At 43.1% G+C, this 17,854-nt stretch overlaps 1 protein-coding gene across 1 annotated transcript in view; it reads left to right on the plus strand.

Moving 5' to 3' along the window:
- The window catches only part of fut8b (fucosyltransferase 8b (alpha (1,6) fucosyltransferase)), an 80,522-nt gene that overhangs the window by 38,579 nt on the left and 24,089 nt on the right, over positions 1 to 17,854 (plus strand). Inside the window, 3 exon segments of the mRNA XM_035679147.1 lie at positions 4,745 to 5,352; positions 13,215 to 13,333; positions 14,410 to 14,572. Of these exon segments, the coding sequence (XP_035535040.1) occupies positions 5,150 to 5,352; positions 13,215 to 13,333; positions 14,410 to 14,572 (485 nt within the window). The 5' untranslated portion in view covers positions 4,745 to 5,149.

Raw genomic sequence — 17,854 nt, forward strand, 5'->3', positions numbered from 1 at the left:
GGGGGGGGGGGGGGATCAGTCACACTCAAAATTTAATTGTAATGTTTTTGCGGCAAATGGCAGAAAACAAGGGAACAAACATTTTAGGTTATAATCCCACATGAAATATTTGTTGTGTTGTTTTCCCCTGTTGCTTCTGCGTTTTTGGAATGAATACATTAGGATCTACTGATTCTTTGATGGATCCACTACCGCTTCTGGTGCTTATATTTGAAATGTGTCAACCCTGACACTAGTGTGATCCATCCTTTTGGAACTGGGGTAGAGGCTGGAAGGTCGCCGGATTGAACCTCCAGACCAGCTGAGAAAATAGCCGGAGAAGCTGCTCAGTGGCCATTTGCAGGAAACTGTGGCCACTTTAGGCAGCTATCGGGTGGAAATGAGTGTAGCTTTATGGCTATAAAAAAGACTGTTTCTCAAGAACAGCTTGCTCAGCAAACCATCCTTCGATAAATAATGGTTAAAAATTGCTGCCAGAGTTGGAGTCGATGTTTCTCTTGCTGCATTTCTGTAGTCCAAACACCTTCAAGCTGCCCGCTCCCTTGTGCTCACAAAGTGATATTGAGAATCAGACATCTCAAATGAAACTGGTCATATATGCCAGGATGAAAAATCCATTTTTTATTTTAACACATTTGACAGTATCAGCACAAAAACACAGCTCCTGTCCAATCGTAGGTCACATTCAGCTTCATCTGGGAAGTAGATATTTCTGCATCACAGATATAGATGTGCAAACAGCTTTTTCATTTTGTTCTGTTTCCCATAGGTATCCTTTCAGTGCTGCTATGGTATGCATTTTTTCCTGATCTCCTCCTACCTGTCTGTTCTTCTGACACACACATCACATCATTGCCACCATGCCACATGCCGTAACATGTAGCACATCCTGCTAAACATTCCCCTCAGGGTTGCCCCTAGCAACACACACTAATACACTCTCCTGCACCATCATGCATGAGAAGTGACACGCACACACGTATATACTGTGTATGGTATAGACACTCCCTTGCAGTTGTCCCCAAGCTGGAGTGGCCATGTTGGTGTAATAGAAGCCGTCCTCAGCCGAGCTCCATGCATTATTCAGTGGTGGACCTCATCGCGGTGCTTATTGCCTGGAGACCGGAGCGCGTTGATAGATGACCTCTGCTGCAGCCTGAGTCACGTTGAAGATTAACCAGCAGGGCTGAAAACAGGTCATCTCTGCTGACCCCTCAGGCTTGTGCATGTTGCTGCAGCACAGGGGCATTCTGTGACAGGGATGACAGTCCACCCCACAGTACCACGTGTACTACGCCAGCCTTTACCGGCTGAGCAGTCCCCACGGTTGCCATGACAGCAAGGTAAAGGGCATTGTTGGGGAATGCACATGTTGAAATGCAAGGTTGAGAGGAAGATTTTGGGAACAAGTCTGCAGGTGGAGCAGACTAGAGGTCCCATTTATGAACAGCCTAGGCCCATTTACTCCTACTTATGAAGTAGGAGGACTGCACATTCAAAAGAAGCAGTGACATATTTCATTTTGTCCAGAGTAGCTCAGACCTCGCAATCATGTTTCCACTTTACTCGGAGGATGAGGGAGGAGGGGCTTGGTGGTAGAAAGTGGAATTAAAAAAAAATAAGCACTATATGGCCTTCTCTGAAATCCCACTGTCAGCAAATCTGCCACACAGTCCAACTTATAAGTGATTGTGCCACAGTAGGGAGCTTTTATTTATTTATTTAACAGACATTATTATAATTTCCATTATTTATGTTGCCCACTGTTCATGGTGACTTGAGGGCAAATGGGAGAGTTTTGAGAAAATGCAAAAATCTTTAGGGGCACCTGGTTATATCTCTGGTGGAATATTATACCACCAGATCTTCATCAATAGAATAAATTGTAGTAGATTGTCATTTTCTCTTTAATCGGGCCACATTTTGCTGACACAGGACCCAATAGACATCGCCTCCTCCTTTTCAGTTATAAAACACAGCTTTCTGAAACTATTGAAAGGACCATGAATGTGTTTCTCCTCTCCTTTGCCACTTCATCACAGCAGAGACTTAAGCTGAAAGGCATTTTGAGAAAGAAACTGGAAATCCCATTTCACTCATGTTCCAATTACTGAATTAACAGAATTAACCAATAATCCTACAGGTTTTGTACCCTCTGAAGTAGAGTACATCTCTTTAATAATGATTATTAGTTGCTTTCAATATTTAATTGCAAACACTTGATCTCAGGTTCTTTTACCTAACCTCTATACACTGTGTGCTCCCAGTAATGTGACCAGATTAGCTCTCACTGTTCTACAACCTAGACTTAAACAGGGGAAATTTTCTTTTGTTATTAATAGTACAAAACTATGTAACAGTTTCACTAAAAGTGGGAGGTCAGCAAAATCCCCTGCCATTTCCAACGATCAAATACCATCATTTATGACCTTTTAGTGTGATGGATGTTTTTCAGGGTGCTTGATATTTTGTATCCGATTATGCTGTTCATTTTCCTTTTGACCTTGTAAAATGATTTTAGCTTTGTATTTTAAGGCTAAAAGGGTATGCCAGCAATTTAGTGTTGCACCATGAAGCTGGGGAGCTTGCATAAGACAAATAAAAAAAAAGAATAGTTAAAATCAAAGCAGAAGAGGGTGAGAGATCCTGACTTTTTAGTTGTTCTTATGAGAGAAGCTTCAAAGCTGGATCCTACAATTCCCATTATGCAATTCCGTGGAGTTTTTCATTAGACCTTCCCTGCCCCTGAATCTTTTAAATTCCATGCTTCCAGTTTGTAAATCAGGTTTTCAAATATTTGAAGTTTCAAGCTTAATTGAGCCCCAATGACGTCATCACAGTTATTTTGTCAGACTTTAGGGAGAGTCCTCTAAGGCAACAAAAGAAATTATAAAATTGGTGGAGTGCTGCATTTGTTATAGTCATGTGTATTAAAAAATGTAGCTCTATCTGTGGCTGACTCGTCAGTCAGCCATTAATTGCAAGGAGTTAATGTTAATTTAGCCAAGGTTTTGTTAATATACCACCAATATATTACTACCTTAGCTTGACTTTCAAATATTAAGCAGAACAACTAGCTAGAGGTGTTCCCATATCCTATTTGGCAGCAGTTCCCTGCCTCATCCAACAGTTTTATATTTATCAGTTTTAGTCTACTGAACACAAACCTCATTATGGCTCCTCAAACACAGTGACAAGGGTTTTTGCAGCCTGCCTTTTAGTAAAGTCCCAGTCGTGCATTAGCTGGTGGAGTGCTACCCTCTCGCAGCTCTTATTTTCCATAATAAAACACAGCTCAGCACATCCTTGTGCTGCATGCATACAGAGGAGCCACCCTTGTGTCAGCCTAGGTTAGTCACAACAGGAGCACCGGCATGGAAGGAATGTCTGCACAAATTTCAATAATCCCACATCATTCAATAAGATATGAAGGAGAATGGGTTGCCCCTCATTGTTTCAGTGATCTCAGCTGCTACATGCTGGGCAGTTTGCACCAGTGAAGCATGAACAGTCTCTATGGTATTACAGCATGGCACCATTTATGTCCTACATATCAACTATGCTTCCATGGTAAACATGATGAGCTACTGTTAACCTACTTCTGTGCTGCCAGGCGAACCCCAGCAGGAACACTTTTCTCTGTCTTCTTGAACGCTCACAGGCAGAAGCACCAGAGACACTGCGACGTGTCAGTCAAGCCCACCCCAACACCACCACCACCACTCACATGAACTCTAAGATGTTTGGTATTATTCCAGCATGCTGTGGTACACACTTGGAGATGATAGCGCATATACACAAAGACTTAGATGTTGTGCACATACACGCACCTGCCAGTCTTCATCCCATCACACGACTAGTCTCAGTTGTGTGGCAGGGCTTTGTTGGGGAGTTGACAGCGAAGGTTGCTTCATAAACCCGGCACGCGTCCATCTCCATCTCCCCCGCTGCTTTGGGATGAAGGGAAGTGATGATCCAGGGGTTTTTTGTTCCCTCCGCTCCATTGAGCTCACCGCATCACCTTGACAATGTTGCACTCTGTCATGGAGGCTACAGGGACGGCAGCGGGCACTTGGGAAGGAGGAAAATGCTTTGGGAGAACTTTGTGGGATTTAGCTGCCTCCAAACAAATCCATTAACTGCCGGGCTCAGTTGTGCTTTAACTAAGAGCGAGGGACAAAGTGTTGGAAGTGGGTTGTGGTAGGCTGTGTGGTTAAGGAATGCGGTAAGAGGAGTTGAGGAAATAAAAGATGTATTCTTGTTGGTTGTGTGATGGCTTCTGTATGTGTGTGTGCGATTGAGAGCTTTTGAGAGGGAGCGCATGAGTAGTAAGTGTGTGTGTAATGTGCAAGCAGGCAGGACGGGAAAAATGGAACATCCCTGTCCTGCCTCGACAGCAATGCAGCATAGCTCGGGGACTGCACACTATGTAAATGCAAATTGCTGTGTCATGCTGATCAATCCTGTAGGCTGCTGAGACAGGGTTATGTCGGGACCAGTCTGCAGCATCTTGCCTATATCTGTCGGTCTGTCTGCCCCGTTCTGTGCTCTCCGTTTCTGTATGGCGCTGTATGAGGCTCTGCTCTCTTCTTCAGCATTATTTGTCTGTCAAGCTGGCTTGCCGGCCCAGCTCTTCAATTATTTTAATTTGCTTCTGTTTGACCAACAAGCACATAAAGTATTAGCAAGATAAAACTTTCTGCAAGAAGCTCAACTGAATACTGTCTTTCTTTGTTTGTTACAGGACCCAACTCAAATAAAAGAACCCCGTGGGACAGGAGGGAAACAGCAGGACTGTGTGGGACAAGCTGGTCAACACGGAGCTGGGTGGAGGGGAGAAGGCACCAATCAAAACACAGACTTCAGAGCATGCTAGCCATGCTTTAGCACACACACGAAAGGCTGGTTGATTGCTGGAGAAACACCCGCTGCCTTTTATTACACACTTCTGAGCCACAAACACACGCCTTTCCATCTCATCTGTAATTTACTGAACACCATCCCTGCCAAGATGCCGATGCCAGGGTTGGCACTGTGGCACTTGTGGTGACGGGGCACAGAGTGTGTGTGCACATCCGGCAGGCAGGCCGGTGGGTCGGTGGGTGTACAGGCACACCGAGAGGCATTTTCGGGTGGGCTCGGTTGAACCATGCGGCCCTGGGCGGGTTCATGGCGTTGGATTACCCTGGTGCTGTTGGCCTGGGGCACGCTCCTCTTCTACATCGGTGGTCACTTGGTGAGAGACAGCGAGCACCCGGAGCGGTCTAGCCGGGAGCTCTCCAAGATCCTGGCTAAGCTCGAGCGGCTCAAGCAGCAGAATGAAGACCTGCGGCGCATGGCCGAATCGCTCAGGTAACCACAAGCTAGATGCTTAGATGCTTAGTTGCTTTAATGTAAATACACAAAACATTTTATTCTTAGAATAACTGTGTTTACATGCTCACTAGTGTCCTGTTTATGTGGTTGAGCATGTAAAACCATATCGTAGTTTCAGAAACCTGTATAAGCCCTTACTTTGCTTTGAGAAACCTGAATATGCTAGCTGGAGTACCGTGATTGAAACCAGTATATGGCATGTGAAGACCTTATCCTGGTTTGTGATCAATGGCTGCCGTGTGTGTCCTCAACTTTAGTTATGTAGTAAGTCAGTAAAACAAGAGGATGATCATAAACAATATAATAATGACTAAAGAAAGTCTAACATAATACTGGTAATTCAGAGGATAAACTATTAGAGCTCTTGGTTTCCATTACTGGTGATTAAACAGAGAAGCCAAATCCAGCATGAGTGGGAAATGCAACAGAGTCCAGGCAGCCAGAAACCAAAGTGGTTTCATCAACCACTGAGGTGACTCAGTCGGCTCAGAAATAATAGTGTGTGGTCTAGATGTTGAAGAGTGAAAAGACATACAGTACCTGCAGGCAGATGTTAAAGAGACCTGGATACTGTTAAAATTATATATACAAGATACAAATGACCAAGTTTCTCCTTCCAGTATAAAAATCATCTTACCAAATATGATCAAAACTGGAAAATAAAACACCATAAAACATGATATTAGTGTTCAAGTAAACATACTTAATGAAAGGTAAGCAGAGTATTTCTGAAACAAACCTTGCCAACAGCTACAGCTAGCTCATCACCATCTTTCTTTTCCACTAAATTTAACAGTTCATAATATACTTATCCTTTGCTTTGGCAAATGAGCAGGAGCTTTTCTGGACAGCTGCATGAGTGGCATAGTAAAATAGTTTTACATCTGTATCTTTTAATCTGTATTTGCATGTCAGGGCCATTTGAAGTTACATCAAATTGTGAGTGCTTTGCTAAATGCATCAGTTCACAGAGTTTTGTCATTACTGAGTGACATTTTGCACAAAACATAGTTGAGCAAACATGTAATGCACCCGTTTTGCTTGCCTGGTCGCCATACTTTTTTAAGTAAAAAAAAACTATGGTGCAATGCATCATTCCCTTAGGTTTCTGCAAAGTCCAGCAATTAAGTACAGCCTCTAGCTCCCCGGTAGTCCAATCAGAGTAATTTTACAAATGTCGCAACGTGGCAAAGACATTTGTTTTTTAGTTTTTGTGAAGATTTAATCAGCATCTGATTAAATCAGCATCTTCTGCGACATACAGTTAAACAAATGTTCCTGCAAAGTTTGATCAAAAGCTGATCCGTGGTGTCGGAGATGCCGTGTGTGACAGACAGATGGATGGACTGTCACACACCTCACCAGATTTCATTGTGTTATTTTGGCAGACAATAGCACATTGTACGAGCCCATTAACCACACAGCATCATTCGCACATTCAAGCTATGTGTAATAGAGAGACAGATGGTTCTGCTCTTATCCCCGCATGCTGACAGTGTTTCTCTTTACGCATAAACACTGGGTCTGCACATGGGTGTGTACGCCTGTGAGAGTGCATGCATGTACGGCAGCGCGTCCTGGTGTGCGCCATATTAACAGGGAACCCGAGCTTCAGATGTTGCTATTGCTGCTCCTCTGTGATATTCCGATTCACTTTGATGCAGGGCCCTCATCAGCGCACACAAACATAAAAAACACACACGTACACGTTGCTTCAGACAGCTGGTCCCTGATTAAATCCCTTGCTTTTGTAATTATTCAAAATTGGCTCAAAAACAAAGGTGGAATTCATGGCATAAAAAACAAGTGCAGCTTTCAGTCGACCAGTGTCCAGATGGGTCCCCGACACACTGCACGCTTGTTGCTTGTTATTGAGTTCGGTTGTTGATCTGGGACCGAGGCCTCCACAGTTGTTTACTGGGGCAGCGCTACAGTGCCTTCTCAAGTCCCTCTAAGCTTCGGCTAAGTATCCGGCCAGCAAGCCAAAAGCAGGCAACTGGCTTGCTTAAGTTAAGCTTTATGAACTATCGACAGAGACAGGGCTTGGTTTGTCCTCTGTTCAATTTTGTGTCTTTCTGTGTGTGTGTGTGTTCGGTGGTCGGATACAGGCCCAGGAGACAACTACTCCACCGCCTCATCCTATAGTGTCTCTTATCCTTATATTAGAGCCCTAATAGACGCAAAAAGGCTGTTAGTAAGCTGCCCATCATTCCTGCCACAGCCTGTTCCTTCCCTGTCCACGTCCTCCTCCTGTTCCTCGTTTTACTACTTCTTCACCACCCTCCTCCTCTGCCCCATTCAACTACCAAACTGCTGACAGAGACATGGCGCCGAGCCAGACTCTACCCGGCAGGTTGTCACAGACTGACTAACTACGTAACAACTCACTAGCTCACTGATCGACTAGCTCAACACATGCCTAACCCAATCCACTGACTTAACACGTCCTTCAGATTTTGGCCTGAGAACATGAATCTCTGAATGTTATATGAGAAGCAGAACCAGTACTTTGCAGGCATCCTGCTGACATTACGTAATAAAGGTTTCATCCGAAGCACCTAACCTTTGCATTAGTGCATTCATTTTTTATGAGTGGCCTCAGAGAGATTTAAACCCATAAAACTGACATTATTACACTTTTGTGTTGAGTTGCTGCGCAGAAGAAACCCACTGCATTGCGATTGATTTATAGTTCAGTGTAGGTTTTAACTTGGTTAGTGCCATCACACCACAGCAGCACTAGATGGATGTGTAGTGCATTATTGGGCACTGTTGTGCATTCATTAGATAACTGAGGGGATCTTGTTTACATTGTTCATTTTCTTTATGATAGAGAGTGGTAGTCATGCTGAAGCAGTTTGCATGGGATATTGATTTTCTTGATCACAAATTGCAAGTTTGTGTAGCATCACTGAGAAGATAAAGATACTTAGTTATTCAGCCTGCTAAGTTGATTCTGTACACACTACTGGTCACGCTTTACCTGTTTGTTTTTCATTTTTTCCTGAACTCTGCATTAATCATCTATCTATCAATCAACACTCAGATTCAAATTAGTATCACCTGGCTGGCCTACAGATTCAGACCAGTGATTCGGTTATTCGGGCCATTCCTGAGTGATTTCAGTGACAGGCAGCGTGCCAACCTACCAATCACCCAGCAGCATTAATGAGAGGTGAGCACGAGGTCGAGTCGCTCAGTCTGTCTGGCTCCGCCCTCTCTGCAGCTGTCAGTCACCTCGGGCACGAAGCCACGGCCCCTGCAGAGACAATGACACGCGCCAGCCTGATGGTGTGACATCGAAGGAGCGAGGGGTGAGAGTGACAGCTGGGCTGAGCGATGAGGACCTGATCGATCCCCTAGGCATGCCAACAGAGGGATGGAGGGAGGGAGGGAGGGGGGCGATGCAGAGGAGGCAAAGGAGGAGGGGAGCGTGATGGATGGCATGGGGACTACACTAAGTAAAGAGCAGAAAGGAGGAAATGAAAATGAGGTCTGAGGGGATGAGAAGAGTTGTGGAGACCGCAGTCATTGCACTAAAATCTTGTCTACACGTGGTACTTTTTGCATATGTCTCATTCGGGTTCCTATTTTTCAAGTCAACTAAAAATGTAGTTTTGTGTGGTGAGGCTGTTCAGTTATGTATAGGGAGACTGTGAGAGGACTCAGTTATCCTGTAATGGTTTTATCCCAGTGCGGTCCCACCAAACAGATGCTGCTGCTGCTTCCAGACCTGAACTCCCATCGACCTGGCCGTCGCTCAGGCCCGGCGAGGGAAAAAGTCCACTACCACACACACTAGCCCCATTGTGGGAGCTGTCTGTGGTCAGGACATCTCTGTCAAGTAGGGCTCAGAGTGGCGCTGGCTCACTCTGGATGAACTGAGGCGTTGAAGCATGCGAAGCAAAAATGCACCATTCAGAATCAGTTTACTTGGAATTATACTGTTTGAGTCAGAGGACATAATATGAATAAAGCAAAAGGAGGAGAAGGAGACGCAGAGACAAGATCAACTGATTTGACACAATGCATACACATCTAATGTAGTTCATATGCAATACAGTTATTGCAATCATAAAATATACATGGGGATAGCATTGTTCCTATCATTAACTCACCAAACAGGCCTTTCAAAACAATTCTCAACAGTGGTCGGGGGTTTTCATGGTAATACCAGACTTTTCCGTCCATTTGTAGCATTAACATGCTTTTTCCCACTGGTACATTCCTGTGGTTTATTAGCTTGACTTATTGGAGTCAAGTGGTTTGGTGTAACACAGTGAGTTCCCAGGAAAGGCTGGAACATGTCAGTGGGGTGTTTGACACATCCATTCCACACATGTTCATACTGCATATACACAAGCAGAGTATAGGAATATTGGATCAAAGTTCTTTCTTAACGTAAAGGCAAATTACCTTCATGTAGCCTGCTTTCATCTACACCTCCCAGAACACTTTACATCCCCATCCATATGTATGGCTTCTCAGGTCAGCACATGGATTTTCTTTTGAAGTCAACCATAGTATATTAAATCTTACCACGGAAATATGTATGCACCGCAGTGGCACCCAGGCCCCCACCATTCAAACTGCTCCGCCTTACTCTGATCACCTAGTGAACTCCATGGTTACGGGTGCAGGGACAGGAGCCGATGGAGCGACAGCTGGGGCAGCATTTCAGAGGAAACTAGGATGCATGCTGAATCTCACCTGCTTTCCGGCTCAGTGCTTAGTGCCGGTGGGGCTCATCGCCCCCTGCTTTCATAGCTTGTCTTTCACTCCGCAGAATTCCCCCCCACCCCACCTTTCCGCCCCGCCTCCCCCGAGTCAGAGTTTTTCTGTCTATCTGTTACCTCTCCTGTATCGTTTGATTAAGACGCTGTTGAATCCAGCTGCCTCGTCTAGGCTCCGTTTCAGGTCCTCTAGAGATATCGTCAGGGATCATTTGTGTATTTGTGTATGGTGTTTGCCTCCTTCCTGTGTGTGTGTCTGTGGGTTTTGATACCGCCGAGTGTTTGGTTATATTTTATATCTACATATCTTGGTTGGGGATGCTTGTGTTTTGCCTGCACCAGCATTGTGTCTCAGCAGTTTATGTCTTTGGAGCGTGTTAGCTAACCTCTGTACCACGTCTCTACTCATTAGTCTGTGCTGGTCTGGCCTATTTCTTCCGCCTTGTTCAAGGAGATATGTTACTTTATGTTACAGTTTTAGCAGCACTTAAACCTCTTGGGAAATGATGTCACTTAGGAAATAATCCTACTTCCTGTACAATGGTGTAACTAGCAGGTTAGGGTGTGGCCTTTGGGAAATCCTGTTGAATATTGTTTGAACAGACTTAACTGAGAATAGATAGTAGAGATGATACTTGGAAAGGAAATACACCTGGGTCTTATTTCAAAATATCTGTGTCAAGCAGGTGAAGTGGTCACGACACATAGAAAGGAAGCGTGAATTTAAGACATAAATACCCAAGATGCCACAAAGGTATGAAAAGGTTTATCTTTGTCCATCACACGGTTACATAATGTGGGAGTTAACATATCCTCCCTTTCCTCCTCAGTTATTTCCATGGCTTCGAAGCACAATGATCAGTTAGTGCTCAGTGAAGTGGGAGGCCAGGGCTTCTCAGGGGCTGAGGCTTGAACAGCGAGTTGTGCAGCTAGAAGGGCTGTTGCAACTTTAAAAGTCTCATCTTTATGCCTGCCAGCGACTGATGTTCCTCACTCAGCGAGCAAATTGCGTTTGCATGCCTTGATGACTCATTAACATGGCCTTTGCAGCACTTCACCAATGCCCCTGTGCATTCGAACATATTCCATTTTTAATAGTTTTATGTAGAGGAATTGATTTGGTATAATGTCAGTAGCAGTTCTTTTTTTCTCCTTGGCTGATTTCAGCATGTCAGAGTGCTCATTTGTGTTTTCATTACCATGCATGCAGTAGTTATTCATAGTTCCTTGAAACAGAGCTGGGAACATTATTATTTATATTGTATTTATCAGAGAGCCATAATTGACAAAACACTTACAACAACGTACAGTTTTAACACGGATCACTTTACATATATGCACTTGAAAATAGATTATAACATCAATGTGGACTATATTAAATGGACTGAAAGGCTGCCTAAACATCATTTCAACTATAATGAGCAATTAGGCTTTGCAAGATTATCAACCATACATTTTTCCAAGCCTTTTAAGTTTGAGGCTTTTGAGCACAGATCTCAGAGCTACAGAAACCATATAGCTGAGTTGTGCCTAAATGGCAAAAAACATGTATGGGAATTAAAAGTTGTTTGCCAGCTATCAACATTTTTTGTTTAACAATAGATCTTTTTAATCCAACTTCACACATAGAAAAAACAGACCACCATGACCACTGCAGCACCAGTCAGCATACAGTAATAATGAAAGGGGATTTTCTGTGCGGCTACAGATAAATAGTCAAAGTACAGTTACAAATTATATTAAATCTATTTACTGTGCTCGAATAGCTTTGATTTGATCCTAGTTTTAATTGGGAAGTTGATTTTATCTGGGTGTGTTTTGACTTGATATCTTTCCCTTCAGTAAATTAAATTGTATCCACTATAGAGTTCAAATGTTGGCCTACTAAATTACAGCAGGCAGGCATTTTTAGAGCCATCAAACACAGTCAAAGGAGAATAGTAATTTGTTCTTTTTTGTATAGTTTGTATAACTCACAAAGAAATGAAATGTAGCTGTCACTTGTGTCCATAATTTGACATTCCGTATATAGACTAGTCATTGGATAAAATGTTTGGACGTATTGTTCAGAAGTAGATAGGTTAGATAAGGGTAGATAGGCATGGGAAATTATCCAGTACTTGCTGGATAAGAGCTTAAAATAAATAAACTGGGACAGGGCTCCAAGAGGCTCCACTGTGGTGTCTCAGCAAATGAAATAGAAATTTCACTGGTGAACAGTAAAAGATGCCAGCCATCACAGCTCAGTTTTCCCTGCAACTTTTAAGTCTGGAAACATTCTCCTAATAAGAATAGAGTCACCCCAGTAAAAGACAGTACATATCAGACTAAGCAGCGGATGTAGGGATGATAAACATTCACGCTGCTTCTCCAAACTCCTGCACATCGTTGATGACTATTAAACTTAAGTGCTGTCGACAGATGTATGGTTGATGGTGTAAGAGGAATTTCACAATATTTGCGAGAACAGCCACCATGTTTTTCCAGTTTGAAAATCGTGAGTAAAGATTAATTGCGGCCAAGCGAGTGGTGTGTGTGAATTCAGCCAGGTGTAGGAATGGTTGTTGTTGAAGTCTTAAGTGAAGGAGAGAAAACTGTCAATCATCTATTGTATAGACTCTTTTAAAAAAGTGTCTGTCTCAAGCTAATTCATCCATGGTGTTGCCAAAGCAAAAGTCTGAACTTTGTCTTCTTTTCAAGTTTCCATTGGAAAGATCATGCATAATAGCATTTTATTCTTTACAGTGGAGCCAATAATTTCACATTAAGTTGGATCTGTTTCATATCATTTTTAATTTAATATAATGTTTTTGGGGGGGTTATTTAGACTAAATGATCAAAGGCTTTTTTTATACTTAATTGAATGGTCAAAAATAATTGATAGCTTTTTTGATAATGAAAGTAATTATTACTTGCATGAATACACTTGCATTGCATTTTTCCAGAATTATTTTTCACATTAGATTTCTCCTTTTAGTGGAATACAATTCCAGAGTATTTCTGCAAAGTAGGACATTTTTATACTCTCTTCCTCCTATCGATGTCCACATGCTTCAATGCTCACCCATTACATCCTCTCCTTGTGTCTTTCTCCCTCCCACCCAGGATACCAGAGGGTCAGGCAGAAGCCGGGTCCCTGGCTGCAGGGCGACTGCGCTCCCTGGAGGACCAGTTAACCAGAGCCAAACAGAAGATCCACAGCTTCCAGAAACTCACTGGAGATGGTAAGCAGGGCTGGGCTATCTGAAAGGTTGCTGGGAAGGATTTAGCACAGAGCTTGGGAATATGAAAGGATTGATTTTGAAGGTGCAGGGGTTGACTATATAAGGTATAAAAACCAGTCAAAGGCTCTTGTGAGCTTTCGCCTGCAGCGAGAATCTCAGTCTAGTCCAGTGTTAAACCTGCTGTAGCTCAGCAGTGATGATGGCAGAGCCACACCGTCGGATGGGCAGGGTTATGTGTGTATTTGCCACTCTAAGCAGTGGTCAGAGGGGCAGGAAAGCTGTCAGGTGAGTGGAGAAATGTGTGAATGAAGTGGAAGCAGTGTGAATGCCCCAATGGTAGAATGGGAGAGAGAGAGGAGAGAGAAAAGAGACAGACAGAGAGAAAATAAAGAAGGACATGTGAGCGTTGAGGGCAGCACGGGGTCAGCCTCTCCATCTTGCCGCAGGGGAAGAAAAAGCTAAAAATACCCTAAAGCTTTTTTCCACCACAGGAGGGACTGAGAAGAGAGAGTGAAGAGAGAGTGCAAGATAGGAAAGTAAAAAAGCTTTTCCCTCTTCACCACCATCTTCTTCTCCTCCTTGAGGCTGTCCTTCCCTTTTCTCGATTTTTTTTTTTTTTTTGTTTGTTTCTCTCTGCAGAAACCAGAGCAGGCAGCTGTGTTATCCATGTGGGTTACTCCACATTGTTTAGCTCGGGTGGGGTATAGAGTTCCTTCCTGTTGTTAGAACTGTGGGAGAAAACACACGAGAGAGAGCCATGAGGCACAAAAACAGTGAAGTGCTCCTTAATGAGGTCAAAGCAACACTCAGGGACAAAATATGAAAGAGAAAGAATTTAATAGTTATATTCCGAAACCTTGCTTTGTGCCATTAGCCTGTATGGGCTCACATAATCTAATGCTCAAACATTCCTAAAGACCTCTTTATTTCCTATAGTTTTTCTCCCAGGTGTATTCCCATGCAGGTACTTTGAAGTTGACGTCATCAAATCATTGTTTTATATCATACCTGTGCCTCAAATTTCATGCCAGCTGAGTATCTTTGTTATGAGATGTTCTCTTTTACTCCCCCTGCAGGCCCTGGGCCTACTCAGGAGGAGCTGCGGAGGAGGGTGGAGAATGGCGTTAAGGAGTTCTGGTACTTTGTCCGCAGCGAGGTGAAGAAACTGGCTATCGTTGAGCCCAGCGAGAGGCAGAAGTATGCCGACACGCTCTTGCAAGACTTGGGACACCAGGAAAGGTAGGCATGTAGTCGCTTGAACACATGGGAAATAGTCAAAAGGAAACCATTAAATCCATGGCAAAGGTGACACTGACATCAATAAAAAAACAGATGTTGTTTTTTTCTTTAACCCAACATGCAGAACAAAATTTGAGACAACCATAGACTGTATAATTAAAAAGGACGTAGTCTCTGTGACATCACCTATAGGTCTATGAAGAGCTGTTTAATTTAATAATTTAAATGGATGAGTTAAATAAAAATTCACCCCACGTACAGATGAACGGGGAAGTGAACTATAGAGACCAAAATAGTTTTTTGTACCAAGCTGTAAAAATGTTTAGTTCATCTCTAAATCTCGGTATTTAAATGGAGGGTTTATGGAGAATGACTCACTTCTGTAGCCAACCTCAAGTGGCTGATAAAGGAACTGCAGTTTTTGTGTGATGACTTCATTTGCACTGAGGTTGCTGCTTGGAGACAACTCATTAAAAGGGGGTCAACTATGGAAAATACTCAGCATCATAATAGATCCTAGCAAGTACTGGGACATTCATTCCTTAAGGATGTATTTCCTATTAGTAAATATGAACCCTTCTAACTGATATTACTGAGCAATCAGCTGGTAGGGGTATAGGCCTGGATATTGAAGCTCAATACTTTATTGGTTTTGACCTTAATGTATTTTTAGCACAGATTATCCAACTGTCAGGTACCAAAAGTCGGCTTGTTTATTTATTATTATTATAAGACAGTTGTCAATTTTATTTTTGTGTAAAAACAAAATGTAACATTAAATAACCTTGGCTTATGTGAAATGACGCAAGGAATTTCCCTTCAGGTATCGATGATGAAGTAAAACTGAAAGCTTAACACAGCAAACTTGCCTGTGATATGTTTGTGTCAGAACCTCAACAGAATACACAGATAGAAATGACCTAAGAATAAAAAAAAATCTAAAGGGTATTTTGATCATTTAAGTAACCTTTAAAGCAGAAAGTCTGAGCATTCTCTGTTTTTACCTTCTCAAATTCAGATTTCTTGTCATCTTAAAAACAATAGTTATTTAAACTAAATAATCAACAGATTACTTGATAAAGAAAATCAGTAGCAGCAGTAGAAGGTGGATAGATTCGTAGTGCTGTTGAATTCTGTCAAAGAAATGGCTCAGAACCCTGGTAGTAAATGTGTGTGTGGGTTTAATCTATCCCCATTTCTTCTTTGTAGATACTTCAGTGTTGATTAGGGACTCACAGGCTGCTGTTTACCAGCACCTGATGATGTCAAAAGTTAAAACTTTGATATTTGCAGGAGAACTTGAAAGAGGCACTTGCAGTGGTTACAGAGAAACAAAGGGCAAAGGTCACGCTCTCCCTGTCATCTCGGTGGCCGGCTTCCACACAGCTGAATGAAGAAAGTCCTGGTGTCACTTAGCCAAGTGGTTCATTGTAATCCTGCTGAAGTGGCTTACAGGGCCCATTGTCTTAGTCATTGCTGCCTAAGCAGCTTTCCAAAGACTGATTCCTCACCCCGTACACACAGCCATGCACCCACGCACACACATACATATATAGTGACAGACTTGCACTTGCATTCACTTTCCGTCTAAGCCCCCCAGCTTTCTTTGTATGTGCTGCAGGCTGGGAGAGCCAGCACAGATAGGGGCAGAGGTGGAAAGAGCAATGAAATGTTTGACTCGAATAAATGCACTGCTCCCTCATTTAAATTCTGCTCAGGAAGTGGGTGAAGTCCTTGTCTCGAAAAATTTCCCAAGTAAAATAAAAATGTAGCACATTAGAAAAAGTATGCAATTACTCACCTGCTCTCCCAATGAAAATGATCGCTGCATAATGTAGAGCTTTCAATTTCACAAAGTTTTATAGACGACTGGAATGAAAGTGTGAAAGTTCATAGAGATCTGCCAGTAAGCAGTTCAAAGTTCAAAACAGGAAATGAAGAAAATTAACACCTCTGAATCTACAAACGAGTGTGTCACTTTGTATCAAAAACTCCATCTGCTGGTGAGAATATGTTATATGATGATATGATATGACTGAAAGCTCTAGAAGAGCTAATAAATGGACCTTGCAGGGTTCCCATGTGTCTTGGAAAACCTGGAAATTGATAAATATGACCAAATATCTTGGAAACAATCTATGTTATCCTGGAAAATTTGAATAGTATTTTAGGTGCGTATTTATTTTGAAACTCGACTGTTGGTAGGTCAAGCTGACACGACAGTGCAGATTTACCAGATGCAAAGCAAAACGGACTTGCAGTGATGTTTTGAGTGTTGAGTCTATTTTTCCAGAGCAGATGATCATATCTACATGCGTACAACCTGGTCAGAATGTTATGCAGCCCCGTACACAACAAACTGTGATGCACTGTGTCTTCTGACACCTTTCTATCAGTAAGAACCACATTAACTCTTTCAAGCTACAGTAGGCTCGGACACCACGGGTCAAGCCTTTTGGGGCTTGCCCACGTGCATCAGTAAAGCCTTGGCCACCCATGACCCTGGTCTTCGATTTACCGCTTTTCCTTCCCTTGGGACCCACTTTTGATAGGTAACTTGGACCACTGGCAGACCGGGGAACAACCCACAAAGAGCTGCAGTTTTGGAGATTCTCTGACCCAGTCAGTTTCTAATTGGGTCACATCAGTTCACAGAACAGCACGTCATAGGACTGTAGGCCGGTGAATTTGTACCTTTTTTCTGTCCTCCCTTTTGCCCATCCTCTGTTTTACCTGACCTGGTGATATTCAGGCCGTAATGTAAACCTGGTACCTTGTGATTGCTCTCCCATTGGTGCAGCATCAGTACTCAGAAAAGCTGTGCTCTGCTGCCAAGCCCAGCGACTGCAGCCTCTATGTCTGCAGTTTGAGCCAATCAGAAGCACTGGGGAAGCCCACAAGCTTCACATATGCCTAAGACCACACATACTTGTATACACACAAAAGCATACACACCCAACAATACATAGGGACTGCTGGACTTCGTGGTTGTGTGGTCTTCCCCTGCCTTGCTGCCAAATCCCTCAGGGCTTGTCTGTTGATTCCTTCTTGTTAAGTTTTGCGGCCAGCCAGGTTTGCTTTTGCTTCCCGCAGAGGGTCGGTGATTGCTCCCCTGTGCTCCTCTGGAAGAGAATTTGACATCCGTTCACACATTGTGGTTCCAGCTTCAAAATGGGACAATGAGTAATGATACTGTCTTAGTCATAGAGAAAGGCAATATTCACCCTGCCGCACTGTTGAAATGGGACATGATACGTTTATCTGCTTTGTGTGTGTGTGTGT

Source organism: Morone saxatilis, unplaced genomic scaffold, assembly GCF_004916995.1.
Source record: "Morone saxatilis isolate NCDOM2014 unplaced genomic scaffold, NCSU_SB_2.0 Contig7, whole genome shotgun sequence".
NCBI lineage: Eukaryota > Metazoa > Chordata > Actinopteri > Moronidae > Morone > Morone saxatilis.